Here is a 22,129-nt window from a genome sequence, read left to right as displayed (position 1 = left end):
AACATACAAACTGGCTGAGAGTCTGCTGTCCATTGGAGTTGGGAGACCCTCGTTCAAATCCTGTTTTTGGAGTTGGGGGACCCGGATTCAAACCGTGGCTTTGGAGTGGGGGTACCCGGGTTCAACTCCTAGTTTTGGAATCGGGAGAGCAGTGTTCAAATCCTTCCCCTACATAACTTTACTACCGTGGGTGATCTTGAACAAATCACTTAAATTTCCCTGGGCCTCAGTTTCCTCATCTGCAAAATGACGAGGTTGGACAAGATGACCTCTAAAGTGCCTTCAAACTCTAAAATCTAAGGTTCACATGGTCAAGCCTGTACTTTAGGGAGTTAGTACTTCTCCCCCCCCCCCCACTGGAATAGGGAGGGGTATAAATGAATGTTCTCAATATACCTTTCCCTTTCCCACTCCCCCACCCCCCCACCGTCCTCCCTCGCAAGTCACTACCCAGCTCCCATCCCAAACTCGCAGGAAGGAGGCAGAGGCAGGGGTGGGGGATTTTAGGAGGAGGAGGAAGAACCGGGCGGAAGCGGCCAGCCTTGGTGGGCGTGGCTACATACTGCACCGCCCCCGGGCATTCGGAGGCGGGGCGTTGCTGGGGCTGTGTCGGGGAGTCCCGGCCCTTGGGTGGAATAGAGTGAAGTACCAGGGAGACTCAAAGAGCCGCTTCCACGATTCCCCTTCGCTGCCGCTGCGCCTTCCTTCTCCGCACAGTGTCTCGGGAACAGAGAGAAAGAAGTCTGGTTGGGGAGCCCCAGAGCAGGGGTCGGAAACTCAACATGATGGACTTGGAGCTGCCCCCGTCGCAACAGGTGCTGCTGCCGGCACCTCCGGGACCGGCGAAAGGGGGGGGGGGCACAGACGTCTCGCACACTTGAGCGGGACTCGGGGGGGGGTGAACGGCAAGGCTACCGGAACAGGGACTGGGGGGGGGGCGAGGAGGGACGATCTCCTTCCCTCCCTCTTCTCTGGACAGTCCACCGGCGAGAGGGGACAGCGGGTAGGGCCGGGGTTGCAGAGGAGTCTGGGATTAAAGGAAAAATAACTCAACACCAGCCCCCCCACATTTTCGGGAGAGAATGGAGGGGGAGGGGTTGAGGATGACGCCCAAGGGGAATGAAGAGGGGAAGTCCCCAGGAAGCAGTGGATGCAGGGCGGGGGAGGGGGGCAGCCCGCCCCCCCTCGGCTCTGCCTGTCACGAGCGTGTCGCGGGCCCCGGCGTACCGCACCGGGTCTCCTTTCCTGAGGGAGGAGGAAGAGGAGGTGCGGGAGGGGGCGGGGATTCCCAGCTCTGGTGGGGAGGGGGCTGTGGGGGACCCGGGCGCAACATCTGTTCCCGCCCCCGCGTTCTCTTCCGGGAGCCCCTCCTACCCAGGTCGCCGCACTGCGGCTGCGCGACTGCGCGTGTGGGGTGAGGAGGTGTCTCTGGTCCCTTCCGTCGGCCCTGTGGGAGGGGGTGGGGCGAAGGCTGCGCCGTTCCGCCCCTACGCCGCTCTCTGGGGTCTGGTTGTCGGGGAGGGGAAGCTCCCTTGGCGCCTCCCGGGCCTGCTTGGGCTTCTTCCGTCCCTTCACCCTTTTATTCCTGAGCTGCTCTTTCTGGCCCTGAAGCCTACGTGCTTAGTCACCAGGGGGAGGATGAGGTATGGGCTGGACTCGCACCCCTTGGGTCAACAAGGAGTGGACGAGCCCCTTGGTTCGGGGTGCACCTCTGGCTTGGCAGCCTAGGCTTCCGTGGAGATTCCTCCTCTGTAGCCTTTCTTCCCACCCCCACCCCTCCAATTACTGCATCACTGAGCCGGGGAAGGGAAAGGGTTAGGGTTGTTTTTCATCACGCTCACCCCTCCCACTAGTAATTTCTAGGTTACCGAGAAAAACAAATTTTTTAAAGACTCAAGTTAGCTTTGTGCTTCTAGAGTGACCTAGATCTCCCCGAGAGACTGAAGGAAGACGTCGAAAAGCTTAATAGTGTATCCCTGACAGTGGTACCCAGGCGTGCACCAGGATAGAAGATAGCACGCCTTTGGATTCTGCATCTGATGAAGTTCGGAAGAGCCATTTGCTGCTTATCAGCGGGAAAAGAATTGGGAATTCTGAGTTCAGTTTATCTTGCTTCTCCTCCCTCTTCCCCTTTCCTCTCGTTCTGCAAAACCTGGGAATTTTGGAAATGTTATATATTCTTCACATCACAGGCATCCAAAACACCCTTCGTCCTCCAGCTCCATTATTTTTAAATTTGTGCTTTCTTGCCTCTGTGGAGTTTTATCTGAATGCATTTTTCTAGCCTCAGTGAATGTATCTGCTGTTTGTCACAGCTGCCCTAAATTGGCCCCTTTCTGCATTATAGCGTGCCAGTCTTTACAGTGCTGAAGGCCAGGGACAAGTTGGAGCTGTTGATCTGTTGCGCAATTGTTATTTTCCCCAGGGCTGCTTTGTCTTTGGATTAAGTTTTTCAGATTGTAATTCTAAAATATGTAAAGCAGAATGCGCTGTATTTTGTTCTGATGAGGAATGCAAGTGTAGAATAGAATTTGTGTTTTTTTTGTATAAGATGAGGTTTATGCTTAAATATTAAAAATTCTACTCAAAACTACTTACCTAGTTTTCTTTACCTTGGGTGTCTCTTTTCCCGCCTCCCTTCCCCCCTACCCCTTCCTTTTAGAGAATTTCTCTGTTTCTACTGATTCTGCCTTTTTTGTAAGGACAGAAGGTGGGATACTTGTGTTTTACAGTGATCTTTTTCTAGCAAGTTCTGTAGTCTGAGTTGGAAGAATTGGAAGTAAATTCCTTTATTATTACAAATCGTAGTGTATTTTGAAAGTGTGACAGAAAAGTGAAAAGATTACCAAAAATTTCCCAGTTTTTGTTCGAAGTTTTTAAAAGATTATTGTTTAAAGGAAAATTTTAATTCGATCTTAAGCGTTAGGTATTGAATGCCTTCTTGTTTGAAAGCTGTTATCTATTCTTCGGGAGGACTAAAGAGTTCACTTTTCACTTTGCTCTTTGGATATATTCAGGACATTATAGGTCCCTATGAAGTTGTATAGTATTGGACTGTTCCCTAAGAATGATTTTGCTTTTGTGCCCTAATAGCTTACTATTCTAAAGATAAATTTACTATTGGATTCAGTTATGGCCAAAACTAAGGGTTTGTAGATGCTTTTTTGAAAATATACAAAATACTATTGAAGATTCATTTTTGGAGATGGAAAATGTTTTGGAGAATAGCATTCAAATGTGCCCTAAAATTTCAGGCTTGAGAAAACAAAAGGAAACATGGAGAATGGACTTAAGACAAAATGGCAAAATTTTATCACTAAAGCATCAGTTTGAAGTCAATAGAAAAATAAAATTGAGGCGTCAGAGCTGATAGCAAAAAATAAGTAGAATAAATTAAGACATTGATATTTTTATAATACTTGCTAGATATCACCAAAGGAATAAAAAGTAGGCCCTTGGCCTTCTGAAGCCTCTTTTTTAAAATGTGTATGTAATTAATTAAGATCAAGTGAGATAATATTTGTAAAAAGAGCTCAGCACAGTATCTGGCATATAGTAGACACTATATAATGGTTATGCTTTCCCTGTTCCAAACCCTATGATATTATACTGGAAGGTATTCTGTCAGCCTCTTTACGTAGATAAAAATATCCAGGAGATCAGTAAGTATAACTTGACTTCCCCACACCCATTATAAAAACTTTACATTTATTCTCCTGTACACTGTGCTGCAGATGAGAGATGGAGTTACTTTTTTCACTGCAGTAATAAAAGTGTCAAGTACAAAAAGAAAAGTGAGAGGAAAGAAAAATCAGTTGTCTCTTGATGTAGAGATCAATTTGAAAACACATTGTAGGAGGACATGTACAACCCCCCTCAGTATTTTCACAGCAAAATTAAGACTTTTTTTTGAGTTATGCTTGATGAAATTGAATTTTCTTAGACAATAAGGACAAACTTTCATTCTCTGTGAATAACAAGAAGTTAAATCGAGACTAATTGTATATTTTTCCTTAGTATTAATCTATTTTCCTTCAAGATAATTTGTGGACAGTCTGAAAGTAAACCTAGGAGTGTTGGGGAAAATCTCAGGGTTTTTTTTCCTTTTTTTCCCTTCGTTTTGGACTCTCTTGCCATTATCCACACTTTTGGTTCCTAGAGAAGGGTTGCTTGTGTACTAGAAATAACTGTGAGAGGAAAATGTCACATTTTAATAAAAAGTGGGTAAACTGAGGAAAACTAAAGTTAATTCTTTTTTTTTTTTACTATTTTCTAGTCTCTAAGAAATATACTTGTACGATAATGTCTATGTGATGACTGAATTTGAGTTGAAGATCAAGTCAAAAGGGAAATTTATTGGCCTAAATAAAATATAATTACCTACTTAGTACTTCTGAACTAAAGAAAACATGAAGTCTTAAGAAATCTTCAGGTTAATTAACTAGTTAAGTTTACATTGTCTTTAGGAATACCACATTCAAAATAAAGTATCTCTTTTCCTTGAAAACATGTAATATTCTAAGTTGGATTTTGGAGTAAAATCAACCTAATTGAACTCAATAGATGCGTCTAGTCAGCAGATTTCAGAAATTTGTGTTTGGTCCAGCAGGTTATTGAAGTACTTAAACATCTAATACATGAGGAAGTTTTATAGATTTTATCAGATATTAAATAATTGAACTGATGGTGGTATGTTTTAAGATTTTTATTTAAAACTGGGGAAATGTTAGAAATATTTTCAGAAATATACCATTTGTACTTTAAAATATATAGGACTGTTTTAAGATTATGAGCAAGAAAACAAAAAGCTCATTGCAACACTTACTGAATTAATCTATCCTCACTTCAGAGTTAGGATTTTTCTGTTTGAGAGCCACTGACACAATAAACACTTTTAAATGCTAGAATTAAGTCTGAGAATGGAAAATGCATGATCACAGAACACCTTTTTTACTCCAGTTATGGCAGGACCTGGTGTAAGGAGAAGAGGGCAACTAACTTTTGTGTGTAGTTCCCTTTGTGGGTTTGTTTGCACTCTGGCACTAAACAACACAAAGGCTAGAGGAAAAATGGAATTTGAGAGCCAAGTCCATCTTTTATTGGATAGTGTTAATAAGTGACTTTTGAAGTCATTATAATTTAGCATATCAGCATAGTCGGAAGGGGTTTTTTTTGTCTGTAAATACTTTGCTTTTTTTTTTCTCACACGCTTAGAGACTGCGACTTTTGGACTGTGATATCAGTAACACATTGATGTGTAGCCATCCTTTTTTTTTTTTCAGGCCAGATAAGAAGGGAAATCATTCAGCTAGATGGAGAAATATTTGCCCTGTCTGATTCATAGTCTTTTTCTACTCATTTGACAGTTAACTACATCCTGTTGTTTGACCATTTTTCATGTATTTATGTCCTTATTTGTTTGCTTTCTATCCTTTATCTCCCCAGCTAGATTGTAAACTTCTTGAGCTATTCTCCTTCTTTGTATCCCCTGCTGTTGCATTCTTGTATAGTGAGTACTTGTGAAGGTAGATCTAAACCATTTGATTAGGTGGTCTTTATCCTGTTTTTTTTAGGTGATCTGTTTATCTGTGGACAGTTGACTGACAGCAGGGACTTTTTTACATTGTTTCAAGGTGACATTTCTGAAATTCAGTAAATAATAATTGATGAGCTCCCCCTAGAAGCTGAAGCAGCATCTGTTGCTGTCATCAAAGGTCTTTTCTCCATTTGAGTTAGGAAAATTTTCTGTTTTTCATTTGGAATGTGAACTTTACCACAATAGTAATCCAAAGACTGAATTACTTAGGGCTAACTCAGAAAGATTCAGTTAGTACAGAATGCTTAGAAATCAGGATTATGATGGAGTATTGCATAATGCCTAGTTTATTTCCATCTGAGAGGCAGTGTTGGAACTCCAGTAGAAAGATCACAGGCATCAGGAAATCTGATTCTAGTTGTAGCTCTGCCCTTGACTAATTGTGTGACCTTGGGCAAGTCACCCAACCTTTCTGAGCCTTGGTTTCTGTGAATGATTTGTAAAGACCCATTTGAAAATTGAAGTAATATTTTGTGCTCATGATAATGGGTATCTGTATGTGTGAGGGAACTAGTGACAGGGCCTGGATTTTGTAATGTTTACTGAATGCTGATTTTGTGGAACTGCCCCACTGTATAGACTTCTGAGGTGTGGGATTAGACCTATCTTTTTTAACATTAGCTTACACAATAGTAAGTCATTTCCATTTCTCACAGCCTCCCCACCCTGTGTTGGTACAGAGTTTGTATTGTATAACCAAAATGGTATATATAATTGTTGTTCCCTAATTGCAGATCTGGCATCGCCTCTTTCTTTTGGATGTATGCAAATTTGAGTGTTCAATAGAAGTAACTTTTCATTTTTTTTCTTAGTAAGTTTTGTTTTGTTTTGTTTTTGATTAGCTTTTAGTAATTTGATGTTGGCTTTTAGCACATTTTTCCTACTACTGAGATTTTTTAAATCAACCTTTGGCTGGAAAATAAGTGTATTGTTGTTGAGTAAGGATGTGTAAAAAAAAAATTAAGTAATCTAAAATAGAGTGACATTTGGTGAATTTGGAATTTTAATCATTTCTTTCATATAGGGTTCCTTTCCTTCCTAATAGGAACATACCTGAATTCATTTTTTTTTTTTGTTAAAAAAATAAAAATTCAGAGAATTTGTGAGAAAAAAATGACAAGGGTGTTGTGATGAACTCATCTTTACCTCTATATTGTGTATCCAGTTCAATTTCATTAAGTCAAACTCAAATTTATTAATTGCCTACTATGCACAAGGCACTGGGGATATAATGCCAAAAATAAAAACTGCCCCTGCTCTTATTCTACTGAATAAGATAAAACATATAAACATAAAAGCACTTAGCACAGTGGCTGACACATAGGTGCTTAATAAATGTTTAATTGACTGAAAAACAAATGCAAAATAATTTGAGGTAAGGAATAAAATACTAATAATAGGGAGATCATCTGGGAAGACTTATCTGATGAGATAACTCCTGAGTTGAACTTAGAGGAAGCAGAGTTCTAAAAGACAGAGATAAGGAATTTTTAATGACATAGGATTAAATATTAAAATATATTTCTGTTTTAAGAAATTAACTGGGGAAGAAAAGAAACAGAGACAGCCTGAATTCATTCCCAGGGTATTTCTTTCTAATGATGGATCCTTATTTGACCCTCTGCTGTGGGGCCCTCTATCAAATTGCCTAGATTATCCTAAAGCCAAGGTAACTTGCTTTGATATGTTGATACCTAGAAGGTCTTTGAAAGTGGACACTGAAAGGGACTAGGAAATAAATTCTTAATTGCCAAATCTGCTAGTTTTTCAAATAATCCTTAGCTTTTTTGACCTCTCTGTAATATTTGACGCTATTAATCACCTTCTATTCATATTTTTTTTTCTTTTCTAGGATTTCTCTTGGTTTTCCTCCTACCTCTTTGCCCTTCCTTTTGTGGATGTTCAGCTATGTCCCCCAAGGCTCTAACCTGGGCTTTCTTCTTCTCTTTTAGATGAAGAATTAACTCCCAGATCTATATCTAACCATAATCTTTCTCCTCAGTTGCAGAACAGAATTAGCAACTGTTGTCTGGACATTTTGAACTGGATATCTTGTAGACTTCTCAAACTCAGCATAATCAAAACAATTCATTTACTAAATTCACCTTTCTTTTTGGCTTCCTTGTTTCCTTCGAGGGTGTCATCTTTTTATTTACCTAGATTCATAACCTAGAAGTTATTCTTATCTTTTCTTTTCCCTCCCATCCCAGTTACTATGTCTTACTGGTTCTACTTCCACCATATTTCCTATGTCTCTCTTTAGCTACTCCCCTGATGCACTGCTCCATTAACTCTTACCTGGACTATTTCAGTATCCTCCTAAATGATCTCCTTGCTTCAGGGCTCTCTCCTCTTAAGGTCATCTTCCATAAAGCTGCCAAATTGATATTCCTAGGGCACATGCTAAACGTGGCACTTTATTGGTCAGAAAGTTCCAGTGGCTCTTCGCCAAATTGGCCTACTTGCTGTTTCTCAACTACGAGACATGCAATCTCTTAAGCCTTCACACAGGTTTACTTCAGACTTCCACTTCTAGAATCTGTACTTCTGCCCCTTTAAAGCTCAGCCAAGTGCTAGCTCCTGAGTGAGACATTTACTCATTCCAGTAGTTGTTACATGACCCTCTTTCCATTACTTTTTACATAGGTTGTATTTTACAGGCATTTAAATGCTGTTTTTCCAAATAGAACGTAAGCTCTTGGAGAGTAGGTAGTTTTGCTTTGGTATCTGCATCCTTAGTACATTGACACCTTAGTGGGGAATCACAAATGAAATGATAATTCACAGGTATCACCTAGTTGGTTCTCAAGCCACCTGTACTAGTTTAGTAGTAGCCTACATCTTTTAAAAATCTCACTTTTTATTATTAGAGTATTTTATATGAAGCTTTCAGAGCTCAAAAATTCCAAATTTGAAGTTTTTATTACTAGAGGTACAGAGATGGTTCCTGGTAGCCCCAGTGAAAAGTAAAGCCAGAAAAGAACTCCCCACAGCTGGGAATCTTGAGAAAAGGAAATGGAGGCTTGTTCTCAAGTTCCAGGGCTGACTTAAATAACTATGGAGTACCTTCATTCCTCCACACCACATGCTTATACACTTTAGGTAGAAGAAGAAGAGAAAAGTCAAAGGCTAATTCTAATTAACATCTGAAGACAATTGAGAATCCTTCTCCAGAATTTGAGAGATTTCCACATCTTGATGGTTTTCATTTTAGGTCCCTATCATTCCTGCTTGAAGAAGAATATATGGTAGAACATAGAATTCACTTGTTTCCTGAATTGTGACAATATCTGGACTAGATATTCCACAGATGGGGAGGTATGCCCTAGAGAGAATACTGTAGTCATGTGACTCTTGATAAAGGATAATTGTAAATACTGTAAGTATTAGGACCCAAATATTTCCAAAAGTCATGAGGTGAAAATTGGGCTTGTCCTTAGAAGGCTTTGATCTATCACCATCGTAGTAGTTTGGCTTTGGATGACATGACCTGTTTTGTTTTCTAAATCTGCAAAATGAGAGGATTGGACTAGATCATATGTAATGTTTTTTCCAAACTCTAAACATCTGGTTGTAAATAAGCTGTTTCTTCGGCAGGTAGGTTCTGTGATCTCCTCAGGACATAAGACGGTGCTAAACAGTCATGATAAAATTAACGTTGCACAGGGATATTGTTGCAAGCCTGTGAAGAGAACATCTTCATTTTGATGGGGTCAGGAAAGGACGGCAGGGTCTCCCTTCTCAGTTACTGCAGGTCTTCCAAACTCTTGAGACCAGCACTCTTATCCACTGGGCCTTCCAGCTGCCTTCAGATAATAAAATAAGCTAATTTTATAAGAAGAATTCTACAAGAAGAAAATAAACATTCCATTAATCAGGTGCTATTTTAAAAAGCACCAAATGAATACCTAAAGAACAAGTTAATACCTATGTGAAAGACTTCATTAAAGCATTATCAATATTTAATATTAAAGAGTAGTGATACAAAATATTAAAATATGAATATTTTTATTCAAACATAAAGTTATATAACTCCCCCACCAATATTCCATTTTTATTATTTAGGGTTTTTAGCAAGAATGTAAGTAGTTCTTAATTAGGAAAATAATCAGTATTTGCAACCTCGCTTTTAAATTATTTAGCTTCCTAACTAAGCTAATCTCATACATTACATTCCATCTCCCCATCTCAGTTTCTCTGCACTCCCAAATTATATGCACACACATGCACATACACACACGCTTTGTTAAAATGTCAGCTAACAGGACTAAATAGGATATCAGCATATAGCTTCAGAATTTGTATTAATTTGGAGAGAGAGGCAGGGGGAGTTATGTTTTAGGGATAGAGAAGAAACAGAGTTCTGGGGCAGAGGAATATATATGAACTAATTTCTGTCCGTGTTGGGGTAGAAAGTAGTTCTCTATCTGAGGTAGGACAGTTGTGCTTCAGGTAGGGAGATGGGGAGGGTATCGTGGTGCAATGGAAAGAGGACTAGGTTTTAAATCAGAAGACCAAAGTTCAGATCTCAGCTCTGCTATTTATTACGTGTCACCTGGGCCTCAGTTTCCTCATAGATAAAGTGAGATCAGACTGAGTGATGTATAATACCTCCTTCAGTGATAAATCTGTGACTCTTGTCTCCAACACTTATTACAAATGAGACCCTGGGCACATCACTTAATATCCCTGACCTTTAGTTTTCTCATCTTTAAAAAACAGGTATTATTTGCCCTATTTAACTCACAGGGTTGTTGGGAAGAAACTTTGAAAACTTTATTACATAAATATGAGTAGTAGTTATAAATGCCATGTAAATAGCATTGCCTAATGCTATCTAAGAGTATAGGGGAAGGAGGATTGGCTTGGTGATCAGGAAAGGCATTTTGGAGGAGATGGCATTTCATCTGGGTCTTCAAATATGGATAAGATTTCAGTAAGTGAAGATTAGCAGCATTCCAGTGGAGGTAACAGTGTGAGCCGTGGTAGGAAAGCTCCACGAGGGAGTGTTGGGACATGGCAATTAGTTCATATTGGCTGGGCCCTCTGTGACCGAATTCTTTACCTAGAATGTAATCAGGTGGTGGTGTGAAGGATGGTATCAAGGAAAAAAGAGTTTGGAGACAGGAAGACTAATTAAAAAGTAGTTGCTATAACCTAGGCATGAAGTGATGTTGCCAGATTATATCTGTCACAATAACTTAAAATGGGGAGTAAATAAAGGTTTACATCAAAAGAGGCATTCTACTCTTGATAGACCTGCTGTGCAATTGAATGTTGTTTTGAAACCTCTGTTCATTAAAGTGAGAAAAGCAACTCAGTTGCTGTTATAGACTTCTTTTATTTTATTACTGGTCTGTCTTCCTTAAGATAGTAAATAGGAAAGAATTTTTTAGTAGTAATCTGGAAAGGGGGGGGCTAATGAAAGAAGATAGCCTTTTAAAAAATTTCTTTCTTGTAGGTTTTATCAGTAGCATTGCTTGTAGTATCAAACTTGTGGACTGAATATGGTTCCTAGGTTTTGTAATATAAAAACTTCCCCAGTATCTTTTTCAAGTATTAGTTGAAGCTTTAGAATTTCCATAGCTTAAGGCCTTTAACCTAGAATAGTCTTTTTTTTTCTTTTTGGAGGGCAATTGGGGTTAGGTGACTTGCCCAAGGTCACACAGCTAGTTTTTGTGTTAAATATCTGAGGCCGGATTTGAACTCAGGTCCTCCTGACTCCAGGGCCGGTGCTCTATTCACTGCGCCACCTAGCCGCCCCAACCTGAAAGAGTCTCACTGACTGACCTTTGGCCCTTCATTCTATGTACTTTAAAAGAAAAAACAAAAAATTTGAACAGGTAAGTGAATGTGCAGGTTTGATATCAAAGGATATCTTAATAGTGGTGGAAGTGCATCTGTGTCCTAGAAGTGAGATTGAAGTTTCTTTTACTTTTGAAAATATTTCATAAAAATCCATTGAAAAGTATAATTAGAGGTAAGGGGTGAGGGGGAAGTCCTGGAGACCAAAAGCATCTACTCTGTGAACCTCTGAGGCTCTTATTCTAAATTCCCTTTAAGTGAAGGGAAGATTCCTTAGATTATTTTATAAAAGAACAATTTTTTTGGCCAAAGTCTCTCTAGGTAAGAGATTAGTATAGAAGATAAGAGAGGGAGATCCACAAGCAGATACAGTGAAGGAGATGGAGCTGCAGAGTTTGAGAGCTGGGAGGGCCTTCAGCCAGCTAGTCCATACACAAAAGGGATCTCCATCATGATATGCCTGACAAAGTGGCCATCTAGCCTAGGGGTGGGGAACCTGCTGCCTCAAGGCCACATGTGACCCTCTAGGTCCTCGAGTGTGGCCCTTTGAATCCAAACTTCACAGAACAAGTCCCTTGTAAAACTTGAACTCAGTCAAAAGGCAGTACTTAAGGACCTAGAACGCCACATGTGGCCTCAAGGCTACATGTTCCCTATCCCTGATATAGCCTCCTCATTAAAGACCCCCAAGGAAGGGAAAACCACCACCCATTCTTTGAAATTTCTATCCATCTCATCAAACAGAACAAGTCTTATCCCTCTTACACATGACAGACCTTCAAATACCTGAGGATAGCTATCATGTCCTTCCCTTTTCTCCCTAGTCTTCTCTTTTCCAGGCTAATTGTCCCTGGCTCCTTCAGCCACTTCCCATATGACCTGAATTCAAGTTCCTTCACAATTACTGTTTTCCATCTTCTGGAACTTTACAATTCATTAATGTCCTTCTGAACTATGTCACAAGGCTACTAGATGAGGTGTAATGAGGTCATAGTAGTGTGGCCTATACCAAGATTGCATTAGGTTTTTTTGCATTATAACTGTTTTTGTCTGCTACACTTCACATTACTGACTCATTGAATTCAGTTTGTAGCCTACTAACTTCCCCTCCCCCCAAACTTCTTCAGAACAACTGTTGTCTAGCCATGCCTCCCTCATATTATAATCATAAAGTTTGGGGGCTGGTTATTTGTTTTTTTTTTTTTTTTGTGCGCAAGTACAAAACCTAAATTTTATCCCTATTGAATTTCACCTGATTAGATTTAGACCAAATGCTATAACCTGCCATGATTCTTTTGGATACCGACTTTCAGCTAACGTATTAGCTTTCTCACTCTGCTTTTGTCATCTGTAAATTGGATGAATATACCATCAATATCTTTTTCCAAGTCAGAAGTGTACTGGTAAAACAGTTCAGGGCTTTAAATGGTATTTCATAGGAACTTTCCCAGTCAAGTTTAAGAGTCCTCAGGGATGTTGTAATGTTAAAGAAAAATTTAAGGATTAGTAACCACACTATTGATACCATTTATGTGAATTTTGGCAAATAAATGTTATTACTATACCCTCTTTTATGTAAAAGCCTAGAAGTTAGAGGCTTCTTGTGAATTCATTTCACATGTACAGAGATACAATGAAGTTTCAGTGTTATCTTATGTATTATCTGCTGTTTAGCATAGCATGCTTTTACACAACATATCTCTTTTGGCTCTCTTTGAATGAAGTAAGATAAGACAGGTATTATTAACCCCATTTTTGGGTGAAGAAATAAACATTTAGAGATGAAGTAACTTGTCCCAACTCCCAGTACTAGTTAGTAGCAGAGTTAGGAGATCATCACAGGTTTCCCAGCTCCTAATCCAGTACCATTTCTGCAACACCACTTAGTCTCCCAAGAAAAAAGTTCTAATTTCTTGTGGGGATTTTTTGATTCTTGTAACCTCTGAGTTTAGATACTTTTCGGTCTTTCTCTGCTGAGCATGTAATTTTCCATTTTTAGAGCTTGTGCATCAGAGAGCTCAATTATAAATATGAGAAGTTTAGAGAAAATTAATTCCAGGGTCCCTTCTAGAGTTGAAATTCTGAGAATTTATTAATTTATTCAGATATAATAAGAACAGAGATATGAACTTTGGATCTATTTCAATTACACATTTATACTTATCAAATGTGAGCTGGAATTAGTTTAGCTGGTGAATTGGAAAAATGGACATTAAATATCCCCCTTTTCTCCCATCATAACAAAATAGGACCATTGTGTGAAGTTGGAAATGAATGAAATTTGATATGTACAGCCTGGATGGGAATTATTATATTCTTATTTGGTATGTATTGATTGTAAAGATGTGAAAGTCTTTTCTGTATGCACCAGGCCTATTACCTGAATATTCTGCCTCAGTTCAGTGCTCTTTCATCCCTTGGGCTTTTGGATACTGTTTTATTGACATCAGAACTATAATTGGTGTCGGTGATAATTTTTTTTTTGAATTTTATTTCCTCAAAACACTAGAGAAAAAAAACAAGGTTTTAGGGGCAGTGAGAAAACTGTTTTGTACAGAGCATAGTATAAGTAACTTGAGTTGTTAGGCATGTAATACTTTTTTTTTTTTTTTTAAAGCAATGGGGGTTAAGTAACTTGCTCAAGGTTACACGGCCAGTTATTTCTGGGTGTGGTGCTGAGTATCCGAGGCCGGGATTTGATCCAGGTGAGGCCGGGATTTGATCCAGGTTATCCCGACACTGGAGCCAGTGCTCTTACTCGCTGAGCCACCTGGCCGCCCCTAAGCAATTGCGGTTAAGTAACTTGCTCAAGGTTACACGGCCAGGTGTTTCTGGGTGGGTGCTGAATGTCTGAGCCCGGGATTCGATCTCCAGGTCTTCTCAACACTGGAGCCGGTGCTCTTACTCGCTGTGCTACCTGGCCGCCCCTCATGTAATACTTTCTAATGGAAAATAAAAATTATATTTCCATATGGAATATTGACATCATTTGCATCAATTTTTGCACTATTGGGTCCAGGCATTGATTACTTAATGAAATCTAACTGTAGTATAGTTTAGGTGGGGAATTTCCAACTTTTTTTAGAATGAGAATTTTTTTAACATCAAATTTTGTGGTTCCTCCATAAGAGCAATTGTATTAATACTGTCTGTTGATTGTGAAAGTATGTGATACAGTTTCAGATTCATAGTTTTTATTTTATATGTCACAAAAATTACATACATTTGGAAAGTAGTAATATGTGTAGAAGATACTTAGTTTTCAGAAATGAAACTATATTTTGATAGAAAAAAATCAAGATAAAAATGGCAGTGTTTAGTTTTTCAGATTTAGATATACAAACCCCTTTAATACTTCTGTGGCCTACTGATTGAAAACATCTTGTATAGAGTCCTTAACTGGGAGTCAGAGTTGTGTGCATTTAGAGCATAATTCAATAATTTCTTGCCTTTATGAAGACATTCAAACTGTATGGCCTTCATTCTTACTCTGAACTGAAGTAGTTGAACTAGATGATTTCTAAGCACCTATCCATTCTCTGACATTTTTTCCAAATTTTCACCCAGGTGCATAGGTCTTGTTTTCAAGCTCAAAGATAGTGAACCCTAAACAGAAACAGTTTTGTTCCATATAGGAAAATACTGTGAATTTGAAACTCCTCAAGCATTATGTTGTTCTGCTCTAGGAGTCTTAACCAATGAGGTCAGTGAGCTTGTCTTTTTACTATTTTGATAACTGTATTTCAATATAATTTTTTTGGTATTTCATTCTGTGCACTTAAAAACGTTGTTTTGAGAAGGGATCCATAGGTTTAACCAGAGAGTCAAAGTGATTTGTTTGTCCATGACACACAACAATGGTAAAGAACCTTTGTTCTATATTGTAGTTTTTTTGGCTGTCATATGACTTTTGAAATGTTTATCTGTTTATGATTTTTTTAAATTAGAGTGAGAATGTCTTCCAAAATTTAATTTAAACTATACATGATGAAATTCTTCAGTAAACTTTGAGTTTAAAAAAAATCAGTATGCATATGCATGAACCAATATTTTTTTGAACAATGTGTTACTGAACAGTAACTTTAGTGATTAGCTTAGTGAAGGGAAATACTTCTTTCTAAGACCAAACATAGAACAACCTTAGGATACTACTCATCCAGGAAGTCTTTATAACCAATTGATAAAGTTTAGAAAAGATAGAGATAAGATAGGACAGGGAAATAGGGCTTTGCACCAGGACACTGAGATTTAGAGGATGTGAACAGAGTTAGGTACAAACTGAGTTAGGAAGAATAATTAGTTGGTTTTTTTAAAGGAGGTCTACCAGATGACAGGTTCTGATATCAGCCTTCTTGGTGTCCCAGGATTTCCATTCTCCCTTTGTCCCCCAAGGGGGCAGCAATCCAGGGTCTCTCCCTTGTATTTGAAGGTTCAGCTGAATCTGTCTTGAAAAGTTAATTAAAGGTGCCTTTTGTGGTGTTTGTACCATGTGCCAGAATAGCCTTTTAAGGTGGCTTTAGTAGTTAAATAACCTATGCCCTAGGTCTTGGACTGTGTCACATACAAGACATTCCATCTCCTGATTTTGTGCATCTTCACTCACTGTCCCCCATACCTGGAATTCTCTCCCTTCTCATCTCTGCCTCTTGTTTCTCTGGCTTCCTTCAGGTCCCAGCTAAAATCCCACCTACTACAAGAATCCTTTCCCAATCCCCCTTTAATAGTAATTCTTTCCCTTTGTTGATTATCTTCAACTTATCCTGGATATTTTTTATTTGTATGTAGTTGTTTGTATGTTTTCTCTTCCATTAGACTGAGAGCTTCATTTCTTTTATTTGTTCTTGCATCCCCAGCATTTAGTACAGTATCTTACATGTAGTAAGTTCTTAAATATTTATTAACTTGAAGAACTGACCCACACATACACTGATTTTTGAGCCACCATTGATTCTTAGCAGTGGTAACACTGGCATTGGCTGGAAAGTTGACCAGAAATGGAAGACACCCTTCTTTCCCAAACACTTACTACCCGTTTCTGCCTAAGTGGTAGAAACAGGAAGATTTAATATATTAAATACAAGTGTAATACATGAGAAATTAAACACAATGCACTGTATATCACTTACACAGTAGAGTATGTGCTGACTTTCTTATAGTAACTGGATTTCAGGTCATCATCACCCTGTAGGTTTCTGTCAATCTAGCATTTTAGAGTTGGAAGTTAACCCCAGAAAACAGTCTTACCAAGCTGTGATTTTTTTTTCCTTAAGGATTTAGATAGGTAATCCCAAAGTGCTCTTTTATTTCGAAGTTCTCTTTTACAGTTAATTTCTTAAGGAACAGTATATGCTGGAAACTGCTTTATTGATCTATAATCAACATGATTATCAAATAAAATTAATGGTTAAATGTTCTGTGCCTGAGAAAGGTTCTTAATAAGAGTATGTTAAAACTACCATAAGGGGGAAGGCACTTACTTAGAGGTCACATCTACCTATTCAGACCTTCTTTCTCTGAGAAGTTAAGAAACTTGTCCGGTACTATATAGTTAGTGGCATAGTCTCTGTCAGAACCCTACCTAGGTCTCCTGATGTCTGATTTAGGCCTTTTTCTATTATTTTGTCCTCTTTTTCATGTTCCACGAGGAGCTATTAAATAGGTCAGCCTTCTTAATTTGGCCTTCCTTTTAAGAAAAGATATTACATTAAATAGTGAGGTTTTACATATTTTATGAAGAGATTAATTTTTATTTAATATGCATTTTAGTGAATATCATGTTTTGGGATTTTTCACTGTAAAACTTAAAAAGTAAACTTATATATCTTTACAGCATCTGTGCAGGAATCTCTTTGTTGCATGCTGTTTTATATATATATTGATGGTCCTGTAGAAATAGACTACAGAAAGATGTCTAATCCATAACAATTATATACATCTTGGTGATTGAGTAAATACTGTTCAGTTGTTGCTTTTGTGTGTGAAGTTTTCTTTGCTCTTCAGTTTTAACCTTCAATGATAATGTTGTAGACCCAATTTGAAATGGTGCTAGTACTTTATAAGTACTTTTATTTAATTAAACCTAATAGTCCATCAACCATTTAACACCTATCAACTTCCCACATATGCCTTGCACTCTGCTAGGGATAGTTCTAAAAGCTACCGAAGAAGATATATGCCATACCATCAAAGGAACATTATCCTGTTGAGAAATTTTAGGAAAGTCAGAATGAAATAGAGTGAGGGTGATTATTTGCTTTACAAAAAGATCATTTACAACGAATTCACCATAAAAATTCTTTCAAAGACTACACTTCCTTAGTACAACCTTTCAAGAACATTACTATTAAATAGTACATGTATGTATTTGTGAGAGTAACTGAATCCATATACATATTTTTTGAAGCACTTCATTTTTAATGTTTATAAAAAAACTACTATTTGAAGTTAGTAGATTAGAACTCAGGTGAGATTTTTTTCTCCAAGTTGTCATGAGCATTAATTAACAGGAAAGGTTATCAAATGCATTCCTGACTGTCACTTTGGTCTAGTGGTCTCAAACAGAAAAATACCATGTTTGTTTTTAAGATCACTAATCTATTTGTGCTATTATGTAAATATTTGTGTCTTTCCACAGAAAAATTATTAATTTATTTCCTATATTCATTAGGGCAAAGGTCTTCATACTATGCCTTGGAGTAGCTATAAACAGTCTAGTGTCATCAGGGATCTATGACATGATTAATTCTGGTTATTTACGGGCTGGCATTAGACCTTAAGTCTACTGTATCCTTAGTCCAGCATTTTTACATACCAAACTATTTACTTAATATTTTTTTTAACCTGGTAAGGAAACTATCAACTTACATTGGCAATTCTTCTAGCATTTGTAGTCCTAAGGAGTTGCCTGGGGCCCTAAGAAGCCTAGTGAGACTGGACAGACACTCTTGTCTAGGAGACATGGCCCTTGGGCAAATCACTTCACTTCTCTGGGAAAAAGTTTCCTCATTGTTAAATAAAGAAGCCAGGAATAAATAGACTAGGTGATCTAAAGCTCTCCTAACTTCATTCAGATGACTCAAGTCAGTGTCCTGTGATTAGTGCTGCTGAGAGGCAACAACACTGGCATAGTGGTATCATGATCAACATCCATACATTTTAGTGTTAATCTTGCCAGTTAGTGTAGAGTGTGGGTCTAAGGTGGCCTGTTCCCAGTGGGTCCCAGACAGCTTGGGAGCATGTGAGCATGTGTAAATAGCTCACATTTATGGGATGCTTTAAAAAGGTTTGCAAAGGCTCTTCGTAAATTAACTCACCTGACCCTCTTAGCAACCCTGTGAGGTGAAGTAAATGCTGTTATTTCCCACATATTGCTGTTGTTCAGTAGTTTCAGTAGTCTGATTCTTTATGACCCCATTTGAGGTTTTGTTGGCAAAGATATAGAAGTGGTTTGCCATTTTTTTCTCTAGTTCATTTTATAGATGAGAAAATTGAGGCAAATGGGTTTAAGTGACTTGTCCAAGGTCACACAGCTAGCAAGTATCTGAGGTCGGATTTGAACTCAGGTCTTAATGATTTCATATCCAGCACTTTTACCCACAAGCTGCCTGCCTGCTGTGTATCATGGTTGGATGACTGACAACCAAAGTTCATAATACAGCTTTTCATTAGTGGTGATGAAATACATGATCTACTTATAGGTCGGTAGTTACCTTTACATAGGGAAGGTAATTCAGAATTGTGCTTTTCAAGAATGGGAAAGCGGGTTGCTTTCATTGAGCTGGGCAGATCTTACTCAGTAATCACTACCCACCCCCATATACATCTTTTTCATTATGAGTACTGTCAGCAGTGCTTTGTTCAGATATAAAAAGCCTCTTTTAGAATGCTAGGTGTATAATCCTCAAAGCATAAATAAGAATGATGTACTTGTAGCAGATGGCACTAACCCACAGTTTCAAAAAAATGAACTGCCAACTACAGTTTCTTTTTCTGGTCAAGATACATATTTTCATCCTGAAAATGATTTGTATTGGGTATTTGGAGCATCGTCTGGTTATAACTTTAGCTTTGTATTGTGCTGCAATAATTTACTAGACAGCATGATGAACATGTGTTATAAATTGACAGGGTCATATTTCATGGATCATTGAGTCATTACTAAGGAAATGTCTTTGTAAACTAGTAAGCAGCATGTGAAAATACCTGTCTATAGTAACTTGCCAGGTCAAGTATAGCTAGACTACTTAATTACCCACCTCAAGAAAGAAAAGGGTAGAGTGGGAAAGTTATTTTTCAGTTTAATAAATTGTTAACGAATTTGGTTTTTAAAAGGAAATTGTCTTGCATTTGTTGGTATAAATCTGAGAATTTTGCTGTTGTTTACCCATTTGGGGAAGACTTTATGAAAACAAAGACTTTTCTAATGTTTCTAAGGTTTTTGGTCTCCCTACATTATTGCTATGTTGGTGACAATAATATATAGCACTTTTGAAAATAAATATTTACCTGTAGCTTGCAACAGATAAGCAGTGGAGAGAGCATTTAAGCTAAGATTAAGAAGGCCTGGATCCTAACTTTGGCTCTGTAATTCATTAACTCACTCTGTGACCTTGACCTGGCTCACCTGTTAGCCTTGATTTGCTTTTCAGTAAAATCAGCAAATTGAAAATAGTCTCTAGGGGCAGCTAGGTGGCTCAGTGAATAGAGCACCGGTCTTGGAGTCAAGAGGACCTGAGTTCAAATTCGGCCTGAACACTTAACACAAAAACTAGTCATGTAACCTTGGGCAAGTCACTTAACCCCAATTGCCCTCCAAAAAAGGAAGGAAGGAAATAGCCTCTAAAGTCCCTTCCAAATGATTCTGTGCACAATATTACTGTTTTAGGCACTGAAGGAAATACCAAAAAATAAGACGTATTCATGAAGGATTATAGGGTCCTCAGAAGAAATCTTGTCCAACCCCACTGTTGTCAAATGAGCCAAGGTCACACAAATAGTAAGTTACAGCATCCGAATTTGAATCCTGGTCTTCTCCACTGCCACATCTAATACTATTTCCACTTTACCATGCTTGCTGCCTTCTGTCTTTCAAGAAAATTATTCTAGTAGGTTTTTCCTGGTAGTTACATCTAATTTTTTTAAATCATTATTTAATCATTTTCTTTATTTCCTACTGCATCAATATTATAAGGAGTTGTCAGAGTAAACAAATTGAGCTAGACTATCTCAATAGGTTTACCCCTTGATTAATAAAATGATTAAATTCTATTTGCCAAAAGTCTTCCATATGTGAGAAGGCTATAATAGTGTTCACATACTTATTCCTGTTAATTTAGTCTCAAATATAATTGTTTTTGAAAACCAAAGAATTAAGCCCTTTTCTCTTTTTCCCTCCTCCATCCCCTCCCCCTCCATTTTTGATCATTTTCTGGTGTTTTTATATATGTGTGTGTTTTACATATATGTGTATATAATTTATAAAAATGGTTTCTAGAGACCATACTTGTTCTGTCATTAAAAATTAAAGGTTGGCTTATAGGAGAGTTGGGAGGGTGGGGGTGGGGAGCAGAGGAAGAACACATCAGTGGTCTCCTAAAAAAAGTTTTCACAAGGGTAGGGTTGTGTGAGTCATACTTTGGTATTGGGAAGTATAGTTTGAACATTTACAATCCCAGAAATAAATCTTCCCCAAATTTTTGTAACCTTTTAAGTCCCTAGGAATTTTTACATGAGTCTTGCCTCCAGGAAGTAGGATCTATATACAACTTCAGCTACATCCCTGATTAAGAGATTTTTTTAAAAAGATTTTAAAAAGCAACCAAATGAAAGTAATTCAGTACCTGGTACAGTTTCATCCTGTGTAATAACTGTTAGGTTTTAAATAGGTATCAGTCCAGGCAATATTTTACAATCCAGTTAGACCACAGAAGGCATGAAATAGATTGACAAAACCTATGAAGTTGGTTCCAAGGACCTGCTTAACTTGGAATTTTAGAGGAAATTAAGCCTATTTTAATTGTTAATTATTTTCTTACATGATTTTATATAAAATTTAGGAGAAAAATATTGCTATAATCTTTTTTTTCCACTAGACCCCTATTCACATCAAATGGAATGTGAAACAAGTTTTACAAAATACAGTTTGAAAAATGCTGCCCCAGGGAGGAAAAAAAAGGCTTAAAAATAAAATGCACTGCTAGTCCAAATGTCAGTTTGGAACTGCAGAAATGGAGAAGGCAGTTTGCTTGAACTGTGGTATATATCACCTCTTACTAGACTATTGCAGTAACTTTCTAGTTGGACTGCCTGCATGCATACACCTCTCTCACTCTCTCTCTCTCTGTCTGTCTCTCCCCCCCGTCTCTCCCCCTTCCCTCTCTCCCTTCCCTCTTCAACTCCCTCCCCCTGCCCCCCTCAGTATCCTGTTACCTCCAGGATCAAATATAGTCCTTTGACATTTAACAGCTCATCATAACCTGGCCTCTTAACCTTCCTGGTCTTACATTCCCCTCCCTTTCATACACTCCACCCATACCAGTCTATTTGTTGTTCCTTGCATTTTTCACACCTGTGTACAGGATTTACTCATGCTCTCCCCCCCTACCCTCCAACTCTTAGAATCACTGACTTCCCTTAATACTCAGCTTAATCACCATTGCTCTCTGGAAGCTTTTCCCATCTTTCCTGGCCTCCCTTCTTCCCCCAATCCCACTTTAGGGTCACCTATTT

The 22,129-nt window shown here is 38.3% G+C and overlaps 1 protein-coding gene across 3 annotated transcripts in view; it reads left to right on the top strand.

Annotated features, from left to right (window-relative positions):
* The first annotated feature begins 578 nt into the window (after positions 1-578).
* Positions 579-22,129, top strand: part of NFE2L2 (NFE2 like bZIP transcription factor 2) — a 31,304-nt gene continuing 9,753 nt past the window's right edge. The window contains exon 1 of one of the 3 annotated variants that reach the window (XM_069068477.1): positions 579-815. In XM_069068477.1, coding sequence (XP_068924578.1) covers positions 783-815 — 33 coding nt within the window. In that variant the 5' untranslated portion in view covers positions 579-782. Of the gene's footprint in view, positions 816-1,488; positions 1,644-1,916; positions 2,098-22,129 lie in introns of those variants that run through there. The other 2 variants (XM_069068478.1, XM_069068479.1) reach the window with 2 other exon arrangements.

Source organism: Petaurus breviceps, unplaced genomic scaffold, assembly GCF_028583685.1.
Source record: "Petaurus breviceps papuanus isolate PSGF00001 unplaced genomic scaffold, PetGlider_PUasm1.0 90763, whole genome shotgun sequence".
Taxonomy (NCBI): domain Eukaryota; kingdom Metazoa; phylum Chordata; class Mammalia; order Diprotodontia; family Petauridae; genus Petaurus; species Petaurus breviceps.
The sequence above is the reverse complement of the archived record's forward strand: the minus strand, read 5'-3'. Positions and strand labels throughout refer to the sequence as shown.